Here is a 19671-nt window from a genome sequence, read left to right on the forward strand (position 1 = left end):
CTGCTTCAGTGTAGACACTACCTAAACCAACGGGAAGGGTTCGCCCATCACTGTAGTTAATCCACCTCCCCGAGAGGTGATAGCTAGGTCAATGAGAGAATTCTTCTGTCGACCTAGCACTGTCTACGCCAGGGGTTAGGTCGGCTTAAATATGTCAGTCATGGGTGTGGATTACTCACACCCCTGAGCAACTTAGTCGGGTCGACCTAACTTGTTAGGGTAGACCTGGCCTATGTCTATACTTAAATCTCTATACCAGCTCAGCTGTACTGCTTCTGTGTAGACATGGACTACGGTGATGGGAGGGGTTCTCCCATTGGTAGAGTTTATCCACCTCCGCAGGAGGCAGTAACTAGGTCTACAAAAGAGTTCTTCCATTAACCTAGTCCTGTGTACACTGGGGGTTAGGCTGGCATAGCTACATCTCAGCGGTGTGGATTTTTCACATCCCTGAGGGATGTAGCTATACCAATGCAAGTTTCAAGTGTAGACCAACCCTTAGTGTAGTCAGTAGAGAGAGTGGGAAAAAGACGTTTTCCTATGAAAATTTTCAATGAGAACAATTTCCCCCTTATTTTGTCAAATTTTTTGAAAGGAAAAAAGCCACAAGAAACTGAACTGACATTTTTCCAGTCTTTAGCAATATGAAAAACGAACATTTTCACTGTAAAACTGAATATTGTTGGTTTTGAACTAAGAATATTAATTAAAAACTCCATTTTCAGTTGTCAAAAACAGAGAAAAAGTGTTTTGCTTTTCTTCTTTTACAAAACCCCCACTTTTTTGATATAAGCAGAAGTTGTCTTCCAAAATTTCTGTTTAATAAAAAGGCCATTTTCTGTTGAATAATTTATTCATGGACATTTTTTGACCAGCTGTTATGGTCAGGAGTCCATTCCATGACTGCTTGCTCCATACCATAACTTGGTGGTACCCTCTGCAATAAGAGTAGGTGGCCAGGCTTAGATTTACAAAAGTGCCAATTTGTGGATCTGTGCCTTACATATTATCGTAACTGAAGGGCAGTGATATGAGCAAACGAGCATTCTGAGGAGAGTTGAGTAGATAATTGATTCTTGAGGTCAGTGATCAAACTGAAAAATAAAATTAAAAAAGTTAGTTTTGAGTTGACCCAGAATGGATTTTTTGGTTTGTTTTTTTCTCATTAAAATGAAAAATTGGAAAAAAAATGTTTTGGGTTTAACAAAATGTTTTGTTCGACTGGAAATTATTTTTTTTTAGTGTCACTTTGGTTTTGGATTTTGCTTGTACACTTGTTCGTTTTTTACATCTAGCTTCATTTCTAGATGAAACATCATTTCCAAATGGAGGCCCCTCCTCCCGAAAGCTATTTTCTGAATTCGCCATGAATTCATGAACACTTTCAGCCAGCTTGAAAACTGCATTTTTTTCAGCAAATAAACCATTCATCTGAAAAATTTTGCCTCGTTCTAATCCTGAGCGAGGTCTCTGGTCTTTCCAGAGAAAAAAAGGCCGCTTAGCATTTAGAAAGAAATAACAAACATTCAAACATTTTGTAAAAGAGCAGGTCATTCTTTTCAGACTAGGTTCAGTTGCTAAAATGTCTTCCTAGAAAATAGAAATAAGAACCTTTAGTGGTTATTAGGGGGTTGGGTAATGGAATTCCCATCCACCTGCTTAATTAAAAGCCGTTGTTCTTTCTGTAGTGCTTTCCACATACGGTGTGATGAGGACGGTAACAATTTATTAAAATATAGTAGGGAAAATAATATCTAACTAATTGCCTATGTGGTGAGGATATGAAGATGACTAACAACTGGTTTTTATTAGAAACATCCTGCTGAAATAAGTGATTATACACATTATTTGTGACTGTATTATTTATTGGGCTATTTATTATTCAGCTTCAGCCAAATGCCACTGACAAATTTTCTGTAATGAGCTGAATACTACAATTAAACATTCAATAGACCCATAGTTATGATCTTTACTCGAGTGCTTTGGTACTAACATTAGATCAACCCCCTAAACTGAGGGAATTTAAAATATATATATAAGAACTTTCTCATGAACTCAAGATATATATATATATCTTGAGTTCATGAGAAAGGTCTCCTATTGCCTGTTAATTTACTGTATTTATTCATATATTAGTAACACACATAAAGAAAAAAAAACGAGGAGTACTTGTGGCACCTTAGAGACTAACACATTTATTTGGGCATTAGCTTTCGTGGGCTAAAACCCACTTCATCGGATGTATGCAGTGGAAAATACAATAGGAAGATATATATATATACACACAGATGATGAAAAAATGGGTGTTGCCATACCAACTGTAAAGAAACTACTAGCTGTCACCTTCAGCCCCCAACTAAAACCTCTCCAACGCATCTTCAAGGATCTACAACCTATCCTGAAGGACAACCCATCACTCTCACAGACCTTGGGAGACAGGCCAGTCCTTGCTTACAGACAGCCCCCCAATCTGAAGAAAGTACTCACCAGCAACCACACACCACACAACAAAAACACTAACCCAGGAACCGATCCGTGCAACAAAGCCCATTGCCAGCTGTGTCCACATATCTATTGAAGTTCTCTGCTGCTTGGCCCCTTCTCAGAGCTCTTATGCTGCTTCCTCCCCGCAGGGTTTCTCCCGTTGCCGCCCCTCCCTGGGTACTCGGGCAGCTTCCCTCAGGGACTTCCCTGCTCTTTGCAGACCCTGTATCATGGCTTCCCCTCCACAGAACCTACTCTGCTCCCTGTGATGTTTTCAGCCTGAGTTCTCCACCTTTGCGCCTCTATTCTGGGTCTCCTCCCCACTCTGTGTTCAGCGCTGTTTAAATAATCATCTCTCTGATTCCCCACAGCTGGGGTCAGTCTCCATCATAGTCAGTTCAGGGGTAGCTGTCTGGTCACAGGTAAGGCTGAGCCCAGCTTACCTTAAAGACTTTTCATCTCCAAAATGATAGGCAAACCTTTATTATTCCCATTGTGTATGAGGAGGTTAAGGTATATAATTTTGGTCAATGCCAAATGTTAGGCTCAATGTTAGAGTCAATGTCAGAGTTGTGTTAAGAAGTTGGGAGCTCCTGGTTTCCAATCCTCTGCCCGGACCACACCTTTTATAATAAGCAAACACAGGAACATGAAAGGTGGCATTATCATGGCCAAAAACCAGGGCTCTCCTCCTTTCTTAAAATATTACCAGGCAGAGTCTCCAGGAGTAGAATTTTCCCTTGAGTAACATTCATTACAAGATCCTTGAGGAATGAAAGCAGAACAAGAGAGAAGGAACAAATAAGAAGATGAAACTGGTGTGTAAAGACTATTCTATGATGAGCACACAAAGATCTGATTCTTATTCATTCTGCCACCGTTATTCATGCTGATTAGTACCTTACTCTGTAAATAGCCCCATTAATTTCATAGGGTGGCGCTATGTTACACTTGTATCTCCCTTCATTGTTTATTGTTATTTACTATTTGTATTACCATAACATCTAGGAGCTCTAGTTAAGGCCGGGACCTCATGGCACTGGGTGCTGTACAAACACAGAACGGAATGACAGTCTTTACCCCAAAGAGGTTACAATCTAAGTATAAGACAAGATGGGTACATACAGTCAGATGGGAGAGTACAAGGAATCAGTGAGACAGTATTGGTCAGCATGGTAGGCAATGGTCTTGGTACACCAGAGGTCTAACCAGTGTCGATTTTTCACCAAGTGAGTCACAATGTCTACGTCTTCCACAAGGTTTGGACACTAGGCCCCAGGCTTTGGATTCTTTGACCATGGGATGGTGTTCCATGAAGGAGGAGTGCTGGGCAGAGACAGGCTCCATCTTACGAAGAGAGGGAAGAGCATCTTTGCGAGCAGGCTGGCTAACCTAGTGAGGAGGGCTTTAAACTAGGTTCACCGGGGGAAGGAGACCAAAGCCCTGAGGTAAGTGGGAAAGTGGGATACCAGGAAGAAACACAGGCAGGAACGTCTGTGAGGGGCGGGCTCCTGCCTCATACTGAGAAGGAGGGGCGATCAGCAGGTTATCTCAAGTGCTTATATACAAATGCACAAAGCCTTGGAAACAAGCAGGGAGAACTGGAGGTTCTGGTGATGTCAAGGAATTATGACGTGATTGGAATAACAGAGACTTGGTGGGATAACTCACATGACTGGAGTACTGTCATGGATGGTTATAAACTGTTCAGGAAGGACAGGCAGGGCAGAAAAGGTGGTGGAGTAGCATTGTATGTAAGGGAGCAGTATGACTGCTCAGAGCTCCGGTATGAAACTGCAGAAAAACCTGAGTGTCTCTGGATTAAGCTTAGAAGCGTGAGCAACAAGAGTGATGTAGTGGTGGGAGTCTGCTATAGACCACCGGACCAGGGGGATGAGGTGGATGAGGCTTTCTTTCGGCAACTCGCAGAAGCTACTAGATCGCACGCCCTGGTTCTCATGGGTGACTTTAATTTTCCTGATATTTGCTGGGAGAGCAATACAGAGGTGCATAGACAATCCAGGAAGTTTTTGGAAAGCATAGGGGACAATTTCCTGGTGCAAGTGCTAGACGAGCCAACTAGGGGGGGAGCTTTTCTTGACCTGCTGCTCACAAACAGGGAAGAATTAGTGGGGGAAGCAAAAGTGGACGGGAATCTGGGAGGCAGTGACCATGAGTTGGTTGAATTCAGGATCCTGACGCAGGGAAGAAAGGTAAGCAGCAGGATACGGACCCTGGACTTTAGGAAAGCAGACTTCAACTCCCTCAGGGAGCGGATGGGTAGGATCCCCTGGGGGACTAACATGAAGGGGAAAGGAGTCCAGGAGAGCTGGCTGTATTTCAAGGAATCCCTGTTGAGGTTACAGGGACAAACCATCCCAATGAGTCGAAAGAATAGTAAATATGGCAGGCGACCAGCTTGGCTTAACGGTGAAATCCTAGCGGATCTTAAACATAAAAAAGAAGCTTACAAGAAGTGGAAGGTTGGACATATGACCAGGGAAGAGTATAAAAATACTGCTCGGGCATGTAGGAATGAAATCAGGAGGGCCAAATCACACCTGGAGCTGCAGCTAGCAAGAGATGTCAAGAGTAACAAGAAGGGTTTCTTCAGGTATGTTGGCAACAAGAAGAAAGCCAAGGAAAGTGTGGGCCCCCTACTGAATGAGGGAGGCAACCTAGTGACAGAGGATGTGGAAAAAGCTAATGTACTCAATGATTTTTTTGCCTCTGTCTTCACTAACAAGGACAGCTCCCAGACTGCTGCGCTGCACATCACAACATGGGGAGCAGATGGCCAGCTCTCTGTGGAGAAAGAGGTGGTTAGGGACTATTTAGAAAAGCTGGACGTGCACAAGTCCATGGGGCCGGACGAGTTGCATCCGAGAGTGCTAAAGGAATTGGCGGCTGTGATTGCAGAGCCATTGGCCATTATCTTTGAAAACTCGTGGCGAACGGGGGAAGTCCCGGATGACTGGAAAAAGGCTAATGTAGTGCCAATCTTTAAAAAAGGGAAGAAGGAGGATCCTGGGAACTACAGGCCAGTCAGCCTCACCTCAGTCCCCGGAAAAATCATGGAGCAGGTCCTCAAGGAATCAATCCTGAAGCACTTACACGAGAGGAAAGTGATCAGGAACAGTCAGCATGGATTCACCAAGGGTAGGTCATGCCTGACTAATCTAATAGCCTTCTATGATGAGATTACTGATTCTGTGGATGAAGGGAAAGCAGTGGATGTATTGTTTCTTGACTTTAGCAAAGCTTTTGACACGGTCTCCCACAGTATTCTTGTCAGCAAGTTAAAGAAGTATGGGCTGGATGAATGGACTATAAGGTGGGTAGAAAGTTGGCTAGATTGTCGGGCTCAACGGGTAGTGATCAATGGCTCCATGTCTAGTTGGCAGCCGGTGTCAAGTGGAGTGCCCCAGGGGTCGGTCCTGGGGCCGGTTTTGTTCAATATCTTCATAAATGATCTGGAGGATGGTGTGGATTGCACTCTCAGCAAATTTGCGGATGATACTAAACTGGGAGGAGTGGTGGATACGCTGGAGGGCAGGGATAGGATACAGAGGGACCTAGACAAATTGGAGGATTGGGCCAAAAGAAATCTGATGAGGTTCAACAAGGACAAATGCAGAGTCCTGCACTTAGGACAGAAGAATCCAATGCACCGCTACAGACTAGGGACCGAATGGCTAGGCAGCAGTTCTGCGGAAAAGGACGTAGGGGTTACAGTGGACGAGAAGCTGGATATGAGTCAGCAGTGTGCCCTTGTTGCCAAGAAGGCCAATGGCATTTTGGGATGTATAAGTAGGGGCATAGCGAGCAGATCAAGGGACGTGATCGTTCCCCTCTATTCGACATTGGTGAGGCCTCATTTGGAGTACTGTGTCCAGTTTTGGGCCCCACACTACAAGAAGGACGTGGATAAATTGGAGAGAGTCCAGCGAAGAGCAACAAAAATGATTAGGGGTCTGGAACACATGACTTATGAGGAGAAGCTGAGGGAACTGGGATTGTTTAGTCTGCAGAAGAGAAGAATGAGGGGGGATTTGATAGCTGCTTTCAACTACCTGAGAGGTGGTTCCAGAGAGGATGGTTCTAGACTATTCTCAATGGATTTCCCCGGTTAAAAACTCTCTCCGTTGTTTTTTTTACTGGTTCCAGGCCATGTGGTGTATTGAAAACTGTGTTAAAATTGTAAGCTATCTCTTTCAATTGTCAGGGGGGTCTCCTGGTCCTACCTGCAGGCCGAGGGGCTCCGTAGGGCAACATGCCATGGCTGTGCCTAGCAGCAGTCAGTCTGCAGAAAGCCAGCCCAGAATGCGGTGGGTTGAGTTGTGGATCTGTGCTTTAGGGGGCAGCCTGCTTTGTCACTCTGGTTTGGGGTCCTTGTCTGTTATCATTCTGAGTTCTAAGAAACAAAGGAGGGTTATACTGCAACCTTCCAGCAAGAGTATTTTACATTTTTATCTAACTCAAGGGTGGCCAATCTGAGCCTGAGGAGGAGTCAGAATTGACCAATGGACATCGCCACAGAGCCCCAGTAACACGTCAGCTCCCCCGCCCCCGCTCCCAGAGCCTCCCACCCACCGGCAGCCTGGCCAATCAGCGCCTCCTCCTCCCTCCCCACACCTGCTGATCAGCTGTTTCGTGGCGTGCAGGAGGCTCGGAGAGGGAGGGGGAGGAGCAAGGGCACAGCAGGCTCAGGGGAGAGGGTGGGAAGGGGTGGAGTGGGGGGCAGGGCCTGTGGCAGAGCCAGGGGTTGAGCAGTGAGGCCCCCCCCCGGCACATTGGAAAGCTGGTGCCTGTAGCTCCAGCCCTGGAGTCGGTGCCTAGACAAGGAGCCGCATGTTAACTTCTGAAGAGTCGCGTGTGGCTCTGGAGCCCGAGGTTGGCCACCCCAGATCTAACTTTTCAGTGTGTGTGCCACGAATATCATCGATGACAACTAGCTTCTGGAACTGAGCAGTCATCCTATTGGCCTACTGGGTCCTCCATGAATAGGTCAACTGACGATTGAAAAGACTAGTTGAAGGATTCCAATAGAGCACAATAGAATTTCCAATAGGATCCATATGAGAACAGGTGTTTTTGAGAGCATTTTTAGGGATTTTATTTTCTAGTTCACTTGAAAATTGTTGAGATGAAAATCTTTCTGGCTGATGCTGGTTCTCATAGCAAATTGGACCATTGTTCAAACCAGTGATCATAACAGATGCTTCAGAGGATGACAGTTGCTTTCTCCTTTCTCCGCCACTATAATGAACCTATTAGAGCTGATCAAGGAATTATTTTTTTCTGCATGACAAAGCTAATTCCCCACTCTGGCACTTTGAGTGCAGAAGGTGGGGGCCCACAAGGATTCTAAATATTAATACTGGCCACTCCAGGCTTGTATTAAACTCCCAAGGTTACAGCTCTTCTCTGACCTTGGATGGGTAGATGCTGCCACCATCCAAGTGCAAAACCCCTTTGAGAGCCCAGGAAGGCACACTTGGGAATTCCTTCCTGTGGGGTACCCTCAAGCCCTTTCACCCCCACTCAGGGGAAGAGCTGAGAAAGAAAAACAAAGGAAATCAGTGTTGCCACCAGCTAATTAAACAACGTGCACAAACTTCTTAGGACACAAAAATCCAATTCCGTTATTAAAAAAGGTAAATTTTATTAATTAAAAAAAGAGAAAGAAAATACATCTGGGAACTCAGGCTACTGCTAGATTTTAAAAGAGCAACTACAAGGATTAAGCACCAAGAATGACTTTCTTGAGGTCCAGCTTAAAGTTTACAAGCAAAACAAAAGCACCTGGGGGTTAGCACAGAGGAATCCACAAGCCATAACGAAATAAAAGGGATAAACCTAATCGCATCTTCCTAGACATTTCCTGATCTACTTACATATCTGGGGTTTCCAATGAATAGTTTCTAGGTATGCTACTGATGGTTTTTCATACCTGGCCCAAGTTTTTTACAGCATAGCTGTTGCCCTGTCCGTCTCTCCCCGGGAGAACAACCACAGACAGACAAAAGGAGAGTTTTTTCTCCATTTTAAAAAGTTCTAGCCTTACCATTGGCTCTTTTGGCCAGGTGCCCACTCACTTTCTTTTACCTATGCATAGCTGTGAGGCTTTTTAACCCTTTACAGGTAGAGCAATTAGAGAACAGCTACTAAGAGGGATTTTTTAGCTGCTGGCTGGCTGGGTGTCCATAAAAGGGAGCTCCCCTTCCCCCTTCATTTATCACACTGCACCATTTAATACTTCAACAGAAAGGGGAAAAAAACAGTTTCATCAATTTTTTTCTTCAGTGTTTTTTTAGCAGTTGTAAAAAAAAAACCCTGAGAACTGATTTTTTGTTTTCTAGTGTTTTCAGCATCTGGAAACCAAACCTGTTTTCAGGAGCTGAAACCCAAAATATTCAATTTAAAACAAAAAAAGTTTGGTTTTCTGTTCGGGAATCAGTTTTTTGCTTTTGACGAGAACCTGACATTTTTCAATGAAAAGATTTTTTGGCCCCACAAAAATTGCCATTAGCTCGAAACGCCATTTTCCATTAAAAAAAGATATTTGATGGAAAATGTTTGACCTATACCTATGTAAATGTGTGATGTTCTACTTTGTGTGGGGAATGTGCCTATGCTGATATGCTCATGAGAGACGCTGTTAGATACCCTTTACTAGGAAAAGCTTCTCATTACCCCATTAATATGAAAATTAACAACCCTGTCATTGAATTCCAGCTTGGGCTATTTATAATATGTACTGAAGGGGAACATTTTTACATATATATAAGCAAATCAAGTAAAATGAATATTGATTTAGCCTTTGGCCATATTTAAACATAAATGAAATAAAAGCACACGATACACCCAGTTAAACGTACACAAGCTACCATTTAGAAAGCTAACTAGGCTATTAGAATTATTCATATATACAACACACACCAGTTCATGCAGTCCTGTTTCTGCATGCTCATTGTTCCTTTAAGATTTCTTTTAAGGAAAGTACTGAGACACCAGTGTGCTTTCTGAGATCTTCATCTGGAAGTCCCATCAGCCTTTGCAACATCAGGCCTTCTCTATATTAGAAAACCTGCCCCAAAGAGAATTGTTCTTGGTACACTGCTACAAAGTCCCAATATAAATGCACTTAAACCGATTTAGCCTAATACGTTTAAACATGACTGAATGCTTTTCACTCAATGTTTCCTTGAAGCAGTTCTCATGGCTGCTTATTTAAATCCATCTGCCCATTTCATATACAATGCAATTAAAATAAATTTCCAACAATTACACTGTCTGTATGTTGCTAGGCAAAAATATCTACCCAAATACAATTTGACTATGCTGTGCTTTTGAGTCAGCAAGTGTTGGCCAAAATGTCAGTACAATTCTATAATTGCCATTTTGTGAACATAGCACCATAAATAGCACCATGTCTAACTTTTCTGTACTGATGTAAATTCGTATTTCAAACACTCCCGCTTTTCTTATAAACTGGACATTTGACTAGCACTTGTAGCCCAACTCAATGGCATATCATTAACACTAAGGTTAAATAAGTTAGGCACGACCCTCAAACTTCCCCCCAGACTGTCACTCCAAAATTAAATAGGCTTTGTGTATGTTTTAAATCAGTGGCTCTCAACCTTTCCTGACGACTGTATCCCTTTCAGGAGTCTGATTTGTCTTGAGTACCCCAAGTTTCATCTCACTTAAAAACTACTTGCTTAATAAAAAAGCAGAAGTGTCACAGCACACTATTGTTGAAAAAATTGATTACTATCACTTTTACCATATAATTACAAAATAAATCAATGGAATGTAAATACTGTTCTTACATTTCAGTGTATTGTATATAGAACAATATAAACATGTCATTGTCTGTATGAAATTTTTATACTGAGTTTGCCAGTGCTTTTTATGTAGCCTGTTGTAAAACTAGGTGAATATCTAGATGAGTTGATGTACCCCCTGAAAGACTTCTGCATAACCCCAGGAGTATGTGTTACCCCTGGTTGAGAACCACTGTTTCAAATAACAGTTGTGCTGGTGGAAGGTTCCAGATTAGCAGCCCTGAGGCTGAAATCTTCAGTTGATCCCCCAATATGAATATCCTTGGTAATATAAGCTTGTCTGTGCTGTCCTACTCATGGTTCGCAACCCTGATCTAGATGGACCATTGAAGAAGTCGCTCCAGATTCCATTCCCACTCAACTCTTGGTCTCTCTGATCAGACTATCAAGTACCAAGAGATAGTGCTAGTGTAACCCCCTGGTCGGGGTGTGGTACAGGTCCCCTTCTGAACCAATCCACAGAGGATATGAGTCTGTTATAGCCTCAGGCAGACAGCTTTAGCTCACAGTGTAGCCATTCACGCTTTTAGTTATGGAGGTCCCCAGTTCAATCCTGGGGCATCAGCCAAGATGGGGGCTGGGGATCACAGTTGTTTTGATGATGAAACATCAAGGGTAGAAACACCTGTTTTAGGCCATAGGAAAATTGAGATTCTCCCAGCTTTCCAGAGTTATGAGACAATTAAATATTATTATTATTTCTATAGAGATAGTACCCAGAGACTCCAAACAGGATGCTCAGTTTCGTCAATGTTAAGGCTAGAAGGGACCATTAGATTATCTAGCCTGACCTCCTTTTTAACACAGGTAGAGAACTCTAGAAGTGCCACCAGTACCTGACACCCCTGCAAAGACAGGGGATTGATTAGCTGAGATATGCCCGGATGATCCTAACAGGTGCACCACAGTCCATGCTGCAGAGGAAGGCAAAACACAAAACAAAACACAAATGCAACCCCAAGGTCCCTATTGATCTAATTTTGGGGGAAATCCCTTCCCATCCCCAAATCTGCTCATCAGTTTCACCCTGACCATGTGAGCAAGACACACCAGACAAACAGCTAAGAAAGAGGGTTCTCCTCACCAACTCAGAAGACCATGCCACCCCGATCAGTGTCTCATGTCCAGCTGTGACCAAACTCTGATGCTCAGAGCAAAGGGGGAAAAAAAACACCCTAGAATGCAACCAATTGTGCATTGTGGGAAAAGTTCCTTCCTGACCCCTACAAATGATGGCTGAAGCCCTGAAGCATAAGATTCCATTCCAGTCATTGTTTTAATGCAGATTGGCGCACCATTGTGCTAGTCTGTGGACAGTCTCATAGAACAACACGACTTCTGCCCCAAACAGCTTCTACCCTAAGTGTCAGATGGTCTCCTGCCTTGCACATGGCTGCCCGATGCCCCCTTGTGCCAGTGCACTGTACCACTGCGTCAGCACACGGGCAGTAGCAGGCTCCACAGAGCCATTGTGTCCCCCCTCGGGCATGTGGGCAGGAAGGGATGGAAGGGTGTGGAGAGAACATTGCGCAAAGGTCTCCTCCATGCCCAGAGGCATGGCTGTTCAACCTGCTGAGGAGTGCATGCTGCACAGGGACGGGCCCAGCATTGTTTACTCCCTTCCCTGGAGCAGCAGAGAAACCAGGAGACAGACTGTGACTCACCAGGTCATAGTCAGCTTCCTAGGCTTGCTCCCGGCGAGGTGCAACTATGCACCAGTCCTCAGGGCGGATCACAGTCTGGCTAGCCATAAGGTGCAGGGGTGGTACAGTGAGGAATAGCACAGGCGTGGCGAGAGGAGAGGGAGCCGCGGTAGCACAGGGAGAGATGGTGGAGAGGTGATGGTACAGTGGAAGGTGGTACCAGGGGAGGACCTGGCAGCACTTCCCCGAGCGGCTGACCACAGTCTGGCCTGAGTGCGCTCCTGGATGTTGGAACTTTGCTAAGTAATGGCAATGGAGGAGGACATTTGTCCACTGGACGGTCACGCTAGTTGGTGGGGAGACTGAGGCAAAGGACTACAGCCAGATTTACTGTGGTATTCGTACTGTTGATTTCTTGTGGACATATTTTCCAAAATGAATGCCTTGTTTCCTTCCCTTCCCCATCCCCAGTAAAGTTTCCAGTTTTATCCAGACTCCGGGCTTGCGAGCAGGGAAGTATTTCTCTTAGGGCAGGGAGGGCATTTAGGTTTTTCTCAGGTTTCTGGGGGGTGAGGCCTTGAGCCAGTGCATTTTGTAAACTTAGAAAGGAACCCCTCAATATTAGAACCCATCCCTTTTTGTTGGCAGAAGGGACCGCACAGATATGGCTCTGGGAGAAGCAGGAGATGCTGGTGGACTGGAGGAGGCTGGGATTGGTGGTAACAGACAAGAGTAGACAGGTGGGAGAGGCAGAACTGTGAAGGGCACTGAGAGATATTCATTTTCACCTCTGGCACATAATGAGATCTTTAGCATCACAATCTTTACAGTCAACTTGCTTTGTCTGATGTCAGCCCTAACCTCACTTTAGCAGCCAATATCTCACAAACCGATAGCGTGAGTGGCTAGGGCTTGCTGAAGCAGCTCTCACAAAAAGTCGCAACTGAAATCTTTACAGAACTGAAGGGGCTGACTTCCACCTTTGGAGAAAGTCTGAGGAATATGCAGTTTTCTTCCGCTAGAAATATGATCTTTCCTTCATCTCTACCATCTTCTACACAATCTGCCAGGTCTAGACACAACTCGGCAGACCGAATGCATGTGCAAAAGCAACAGTAAGCTGCTGATCACTGGTTCTGTAACAATGATTGGAAAGAAAATGTACTAGTTACTGATTTGGCACAGTGGGCAGCCTACTCAGGGGAGGGTCAGGAAAGGGAGAGCCGGGGTGGTGCATTCAAAACCAAGGTGCAGTGGTTGAGCTAGGAGGTGAAGTGGTAAGCTGTTCATGCCTGGGGTATTCTGATTCTTCTACTGTTCCTCTCAGGTAAAACCAATAAGCTCCAAGGCATGCACAGTGGGAGGAACAGTGTGGGGGGAGGGTTCTTTGAGAACAGCAAAATAATGTTTTGGACAAAAACTTATCAGACTGGCTCTGATTTTATTTGAACCAGTCCACCTCTCCTTAATTACAAACAGCTGAAACGTCACATAAAACGTTGACAGTAGACTAGAATTCATTTGAATAAAATGTCCATGCTGCAGAGAATCACAAAAAAAGGCCGGTTAAGCTAAAGAGGGGAAGATGGACCAGGACTTTCAAAAGTGACTAATGACCACGGATGCTTCAATTTTGGGGTTTCCAACCTGAGACACCTTAAAGGGGGCTGATCTTCAGCAAGTGCTCAGCTCCCATCCTCTGGAAATCGGGGCCCTTTAAGGTATGTCAAGGCAGGCACTCAAATATTGGGGCAACCAAAATCAACAGCCACTTTTGAAAACCTTGACCAATGTTTTTTGTAAGGTATGCATTAAATACACAGACAGATGAATACTCACACCCATAGATGCATACATACTCACAGTGGGTATATGAATATATGATTATCTGCTTCCAGGGTGATCAATGAAATGGTGCAACGGGCCTTGGATCGAATCGACGGGGCTATGACACCTGGATCAAATAAGGTACATTCTAAGGTACTATGTGAATTAACCCCGATAAGTACTGGCATATTGCAGACCTCCCAAATGGATACTTGGCAAAATGCACTCTGATGAAGTAGGTATTCACCCACGAAAGCTTATGGTCCAACACGTCTGTTAGTCTATAAGGTGCCACAAGACTCTTTGCCTTAATTAATGTTGTATCTCTCTGTAGAGAGAGGATGAAAGAGCATGTAAGATGGTGCACTGTGACATAAAGGATTTATTTGGCATGGGATTGGGATGACTGCACTGCTCATGAGTGGTATTTACAGGAGTTTCAAGGACTATAAGGAAGCAACGTAAAATATCAGAAAGCTGGTAAATCTCCTTGTTCTAATTTACTATTGGAAATGCTCTAATTAGTGAAAATACTGCGTTCATTTAGTTCCACATATTTATTTAGTTATTTGAGGTAATCAGCAAATGTTAATGGCTGCTTATAGGTTAGGTGTGTATCTTATAGCAGCAGTGTGGCCTAGTGGCTCGACTGCTGGACTGGGCATCAGAAGATCCGATTTCCCTTCCTGGTTCTGCCATTGGCCTGCTGGGTGACTTTGGCAAACCACATCACTGCCCTGTGCCTCAGGTTCCCCATCTGTAAAATGAAGATAATATTTACTGCCTTTGTAAAGTCCTGTGAGGTCTATGCCTGAAAAGCTCTCTCTCTGTATAGGCAGCAGAAATAGCAATACCTGTATTTCACGTTCCCTGACACTTTCCATTATGAGACCTTGTTTTTAGTTTCTTGCAACTTTGCCAGGCTGTAACCATTTGGGCTGAAATTTTCTGTGCTCTGCATCTGCCTCAGACTGAGTAGTTCTGGAAAATTCCATCTAAAACAGTTCAGTAATGTCTGATAATAAGATTAGAAAAAAATATGTTGTTTTGCCAATGTTAAAAAATGTACAACTATTTGTTTGAGAAGCTCTAGAGCCTGCATGGTTTGGTGCAGGGACTTAAAATTTGGCCAGAAGGTTGCTTTGCTTTCAGGGTTGTGCGTTTGTTGTCTCCACGAAAATTTGCACAAAATACACCAAGATATAAGCCTCCGAGAAAAAATTCTCAGTTCACACATGCTAGCCAAGGGAGTTGGAGTTTGGCAGCTAAATTCTCCAAAGATTCCATCTGGACTGAGCATGCTCCATCCCCTCACAGCTCCTACATGCCAACTGGGATGTATATGTGCCACCCGCACAGAGCAACTAAGCATGCTCCAGCCCAGGGCTGCATGGACTGAACCGGGCTTTCCCTGCTTCTGGGCTGCCGGTGGCTGTTGTAGCATCAGGCACCAGATCTGAGAACAGGGAGACTAGCTGTCCTGTGCTCTCAGTGCTCCCCCATCTAGGAAGCTGGAGGGGAAGGAGGAGTGACAGATGGGAGCAGGGAAGGGGGAAGATATTTGGGGCAGGGGGAGAGGGGCTGGGGAATGGGAAGGACAGTGGCAGGAGCTGGGGGAGCAGGAAAAGCACAGGATGAGTAGGGGAAGGGGCAGGAGTTGGATGAGGAGAAGGGGACAGGCAGAAGCTGTGGGGACAGCAACAGAGGCCAACTTGATTCATGCATTTCCTATCTTGTGAGTGCTTGATTTTGCAACCTTAATGTTCTTTTCATACAGATTTTGGGGATGTAATATATAAATACACTCACATGCAAGATTTCACTTATATACACACCCCTGGGTCAGAAGTTTGCCTTCAGATGCATGCACAATGTGCATTCAAACAGCAGGAGTTGTGCATATGTGCAGAATTTGGCCACACATTTAAAAAATGTAATATTATGTGTTTATGTACCCACCTATCCAGGCACACTGTTTGAAACAGGAATAAGATGCACATTTGTTAGAATGAATGAATATTAACCATCGACATGTTTAGAGGGTTTGTCTCATACATATTTGGTTGCGTTAAATGCAACATGGTCAATGGTAATAGATCTCTTAATACCTAGTAAACTCCTATTGTATTAGAGAGGCAGAAAGAGGGGTCTCTCTCCAGAAGGGAGTGAAAGTTACCATAATCTCAGGGATGCTCACAGAGTCTATCCTTTGCTATCTCAGAACATACTGCAAGGTCAGAAAAGTGGAAAGCATGTCATTCACAGCCTCGTCAATCACAGCCGAGAGAGTTGTTAATATTTAGTTTCCTCCTCATTTTACTGTTACGTCACTCCTGGGCAAAAAGATAAATGCTTCAGATCAGCAACTGATAGGAGAGGGGGAAGAGGAAAGGAAGGTAAAAGGTGCTCATGGAGGCTGAGGAAGTGGAGTATGACACCACTTGCTTCGGAACATGAATCCCTGTGCTTTGTACCATTGTGCCTTTTACTCCCTGAGTCTTGCAGCTTTTGTAAGTAACTGTGTTAAACAGGTTTTCCATCATTGTTTTCCCTAAGCAGTCAGTTTAACATTGGAACAGATGGTCAGATATGGCTCGTTTCATTGCATGAGCATCTTTTTCTTTATTTGACTTTGCTTCATATTAAACTGTGGAAGATGCTATGAAAGATGCAAACTGCAGCAGAAGGAACACATGCATAAGCTGTAGGAGCTGTGTGCCGTTGCATTTCACTGCTTTGTTACTGCACTTTCATTATTACTGCACTTCCATGGAAGAGAAACAGCATTGTTAATAGCATGTTACTTTATACGTAAGTGCTAAAAGAGAGGATGACAAATGCAAAGGGGAAGGGAATCAAGAAGATACTAAAAAGGCTATGAATTTAGATATTGTTTGGTTAGCCTTTGTCATACACAGCATTAGTAGAAGTTGACATTTCACCTGCTTCTTTGGTAACATTTAAGATATATTAGAATGTGAACTGTGTAGACAATAACGGGAACAAAAACAAAGTCATGGTATCCACTGTGCTGGAGCTGCATATGCCAGGGTTCGATTTGGCTCCATAAGTTCATCGATGTAAAAAGAAACTACCTATCATGCTGACCTTTTGCTTCAGCCAGTTGCTTATGAGCCAGGTTGCATGGTTGTACATGAGAAGAGTAGCGCTTTGTGCGATTGTTTACTTAAATTATGTTGTAGTTTAATTCATGTTACGGTTGAATCCTTTCATTTCTTTTGAGCGGCGTTTCTCAGTCTTTTAAGGTTGGTGACCCCTTATTTCAAGTCCAAAAAATTTGCGACTTCCTCACAAGTAAGAATGAAAAATGTATCAATTATAACAATAAACCTATGTAATGTGTGTGTGTGTTATGAGAGGGTGAAAGAGAAAACTTGATCTTGAAGGGCAAATGTGTGCAGGGAATGAGGAGTGAGATTTTCTTTGCTTTAGATTGTAATAAAATTTTCAATGCCTTTCATGACCCTGGGGTGGGGGTTGTAACCCATGCTTTGAGAAACACAGTATTACAGTATTGTTTTATGTGGGCGTCACGGGATCTTCTTTTTGTGTGTGGAAAGAGAAACAACACTGTGACGTGGAATGATTGGGAACATAAACTTTATCTGTCTGCACCTGTAGTTCTCTCTGCTTGCACTATATAACAAACTCTGCTTTGCAGCGGCACTCTATGTGGAGTGAAGAACCATTCCTCATGAACAGGGAATCTGAATCTAGTCCTTAGTGGTTAACCCTACTCAGCGTTGAAGGACATCAGAAAGATCTGGGTGTTACAGTGCTTTCTTCTGAGCTAGATTCTGCCACTGTTACTCAAGTTGAGTAGCACCATACTTCACAAAGAGTCACAAAGGGCCAACTCACAGCATAAGATGCTACTCAGTGTGTGTAAGGGTGGCAGAATCAGGCTCTTACTGAATGTTAGGATATCCTTATTATTATAACTGACACTCGCTAAGAAAAGGCTGTTTTAACTTAGCTGGAAAAACAACCATCCATTCTCAGCCATCAGTATACCTGAATGGTTTGGGGTAACTTTTCAGCGTGGTTTTAAATACAGTACTTACAATATTGAAAACGCCTCTAAATTTTGTAAACTTAAGTTTTTTTATGTTTTGTATTTGTTGTTTGTATGCTATTTATTGTAGTACAGTGTAAAAAAGAATGCAGAGACTGTGCAATGCTGAAATCCATGAGAGAAAACAATGACAGATCACAAGAAAAACAAAATTCAAATCAATGGAGCGCAAGATACAATAAAACCACACAAAATAATCAGAATAACACACATTCTAATCCCAGAGTGTCAAGTGTTTGGTTGCTCTCCTGGGCCAGATCCTGCATTCATTACTCACCTGAGTATTGATTTCACATGACTAGAGGTTGATTTTCACATGACTACAGTAGCTTGATTTTGAGAGGGGCTGTGGAACCCACACTTCCAGTTGACTTGGTTACTCAATAGCTCAGGAAACAAGCTCTAAATTTAGAATATATCCTAATTTACTTTTTTATTTCAGACAGCTTAATTTTACAACATCAGCAAGATTAATGGTTTATTTACTTCTTCTTGCAGGAAAATAATCAGAAATATTAATCACGATCTCTGTACAACGAATTTCCATGTCTGATTGTTTTGTTTTGTTCCCACTGTACTGTGCCCTTGGGGGGAAATATGATTGATCTCATAGAAAAGAATATTGGAAAATCTTTTCTCCTCTCCATTGTAAGTGGGGCTTCCAGCTTCCTTAAATACACCAATATCAAAAGAGAATCAATCTTAGACCTGATCACTACATACCTGCCACGGCTGTGTTTATTGTCTATCCTCACTCCTGCCATATTTGCTCTTTCTCTTTCTGACTAATCAAAAAATCCTGCTTTTTCTTCTCGGATAGATTCTGCTACCCTTCTTCAGGTTCAGTAGTGCTATTCCTCATGAGTAGACCCATTGATTTCAGTGGAACCAACCATGGAGTAATGTCCTGCCCACTGTGTGAAAATGGCATCAGAATTTGGTCCTTTGATGCTAAAAGCTCCCTGCTCCTGCGTGGATTCCTCAAATGTACCAGCAGTATTGGCTCTCATCCCCTAGCACCCCAAATCAGCTCTGCATAAACATCATGCTCAGAAGCTGAAGTCTTGACTTTGTATGAGTGAACTTGTCCTTTCCAACATGGGAGGGAAGGCTCAGTCTGGGACAGGTTCTGCTTAAATCAATATTCATTTGTAACAAGGAGAAGTAGTTCTTATACTTTTTAATTGGAAAATGATTTGACATTACCAGGATATTTTTATTCTCTGTGTATTCCAAACTGTCTTTATTCTTTGACGGTGATTAACCAGTGGCCTTTGTTGTATTTGATGTGAGTGAAAGACCATTAAAGTTCCAATGTCATAGTGAAGGCATTGTGTAGATATATTTAATAACCATTTTAATATACTAAAGTCCTTGGCCAAAATTTTCATAAGTACCTAGTGATTTTGGATGGCCAATTTGAAATACTTTCATGGGTCATTTTACAGATAACAGTTGTGTAGCAGTTTCTGAAAATCAGGCCCCAGTATGATGGCTCAAGTTGGGCCCACAAAAATGAAGTCCCCAGAATCACTAAAAGTCACTTTAAAAACACTAGGCCAGGAGGCTGTAATCAGACCTGGTTTGGATGCCGTATTTTCTGACACAACTCTAAAACCTCAGCAGCTGGGGCAACTTCAAGATTTCCAGCCCTGAGTGGGCACAAATTGTGTGCAAGATATAATGGGGACTAAGGATCTGCTGCATTGTGCTAATGCACCTTCTTAGCTCATATTATATACGCTGTGCTAATGCAGCTGTGTGGGAA

The 19671-nt window shown here is 43.4% G+C and overlaps 1 protein-coding gene across 9 annotated transcripts in view; it reads left to right on the forward strand.

The window, feature by feature from the left end:
- The window catches only part of GHRHR (growth hormone releasing hormone receptor), a 72482-nt gene that overhangs the window by 7925 nt on the left and 44886 nt on the right, over positions 1–19671 (forward strand). For 8 of the 9 annotated variants that reach the window (XR_006289158.1, XR_006289157.1, XR_006289156.1 and 5 more), the window contains one exon: positions 13879–13948. Coding sequence is in view for 6 of the 9 variants with exons in the window: in XM_043541639.1 (XP_043397574.1) it covers positions 13879–13948 (70 nt within the window). In the remaining 3 variants the exon portion in view is untranslated. Of the gene's footprint in view, positions 1–13878; positions 13949–16245; positions 16318–19671 lie in introns of those variants that run through there. The other variant, XM_043541640.1, reaches the window with a different exon arrangement.

Source organism: Chelonia mydas, chromosome 2, assembly GCF_015237465.2.
Source record: "Chelonia mydas isolate rCheMyd1 chromosome 2, rCheMyd1.pri.v2, whole genome shotgun sequence".
In the NCBI taxonomy this organism is placed as follows: domain Eukaryota; kingdom Metazoa; phylum Chordata; order Testudines; family Cheloniidae; genus Chelonia; species Chelonia mydas.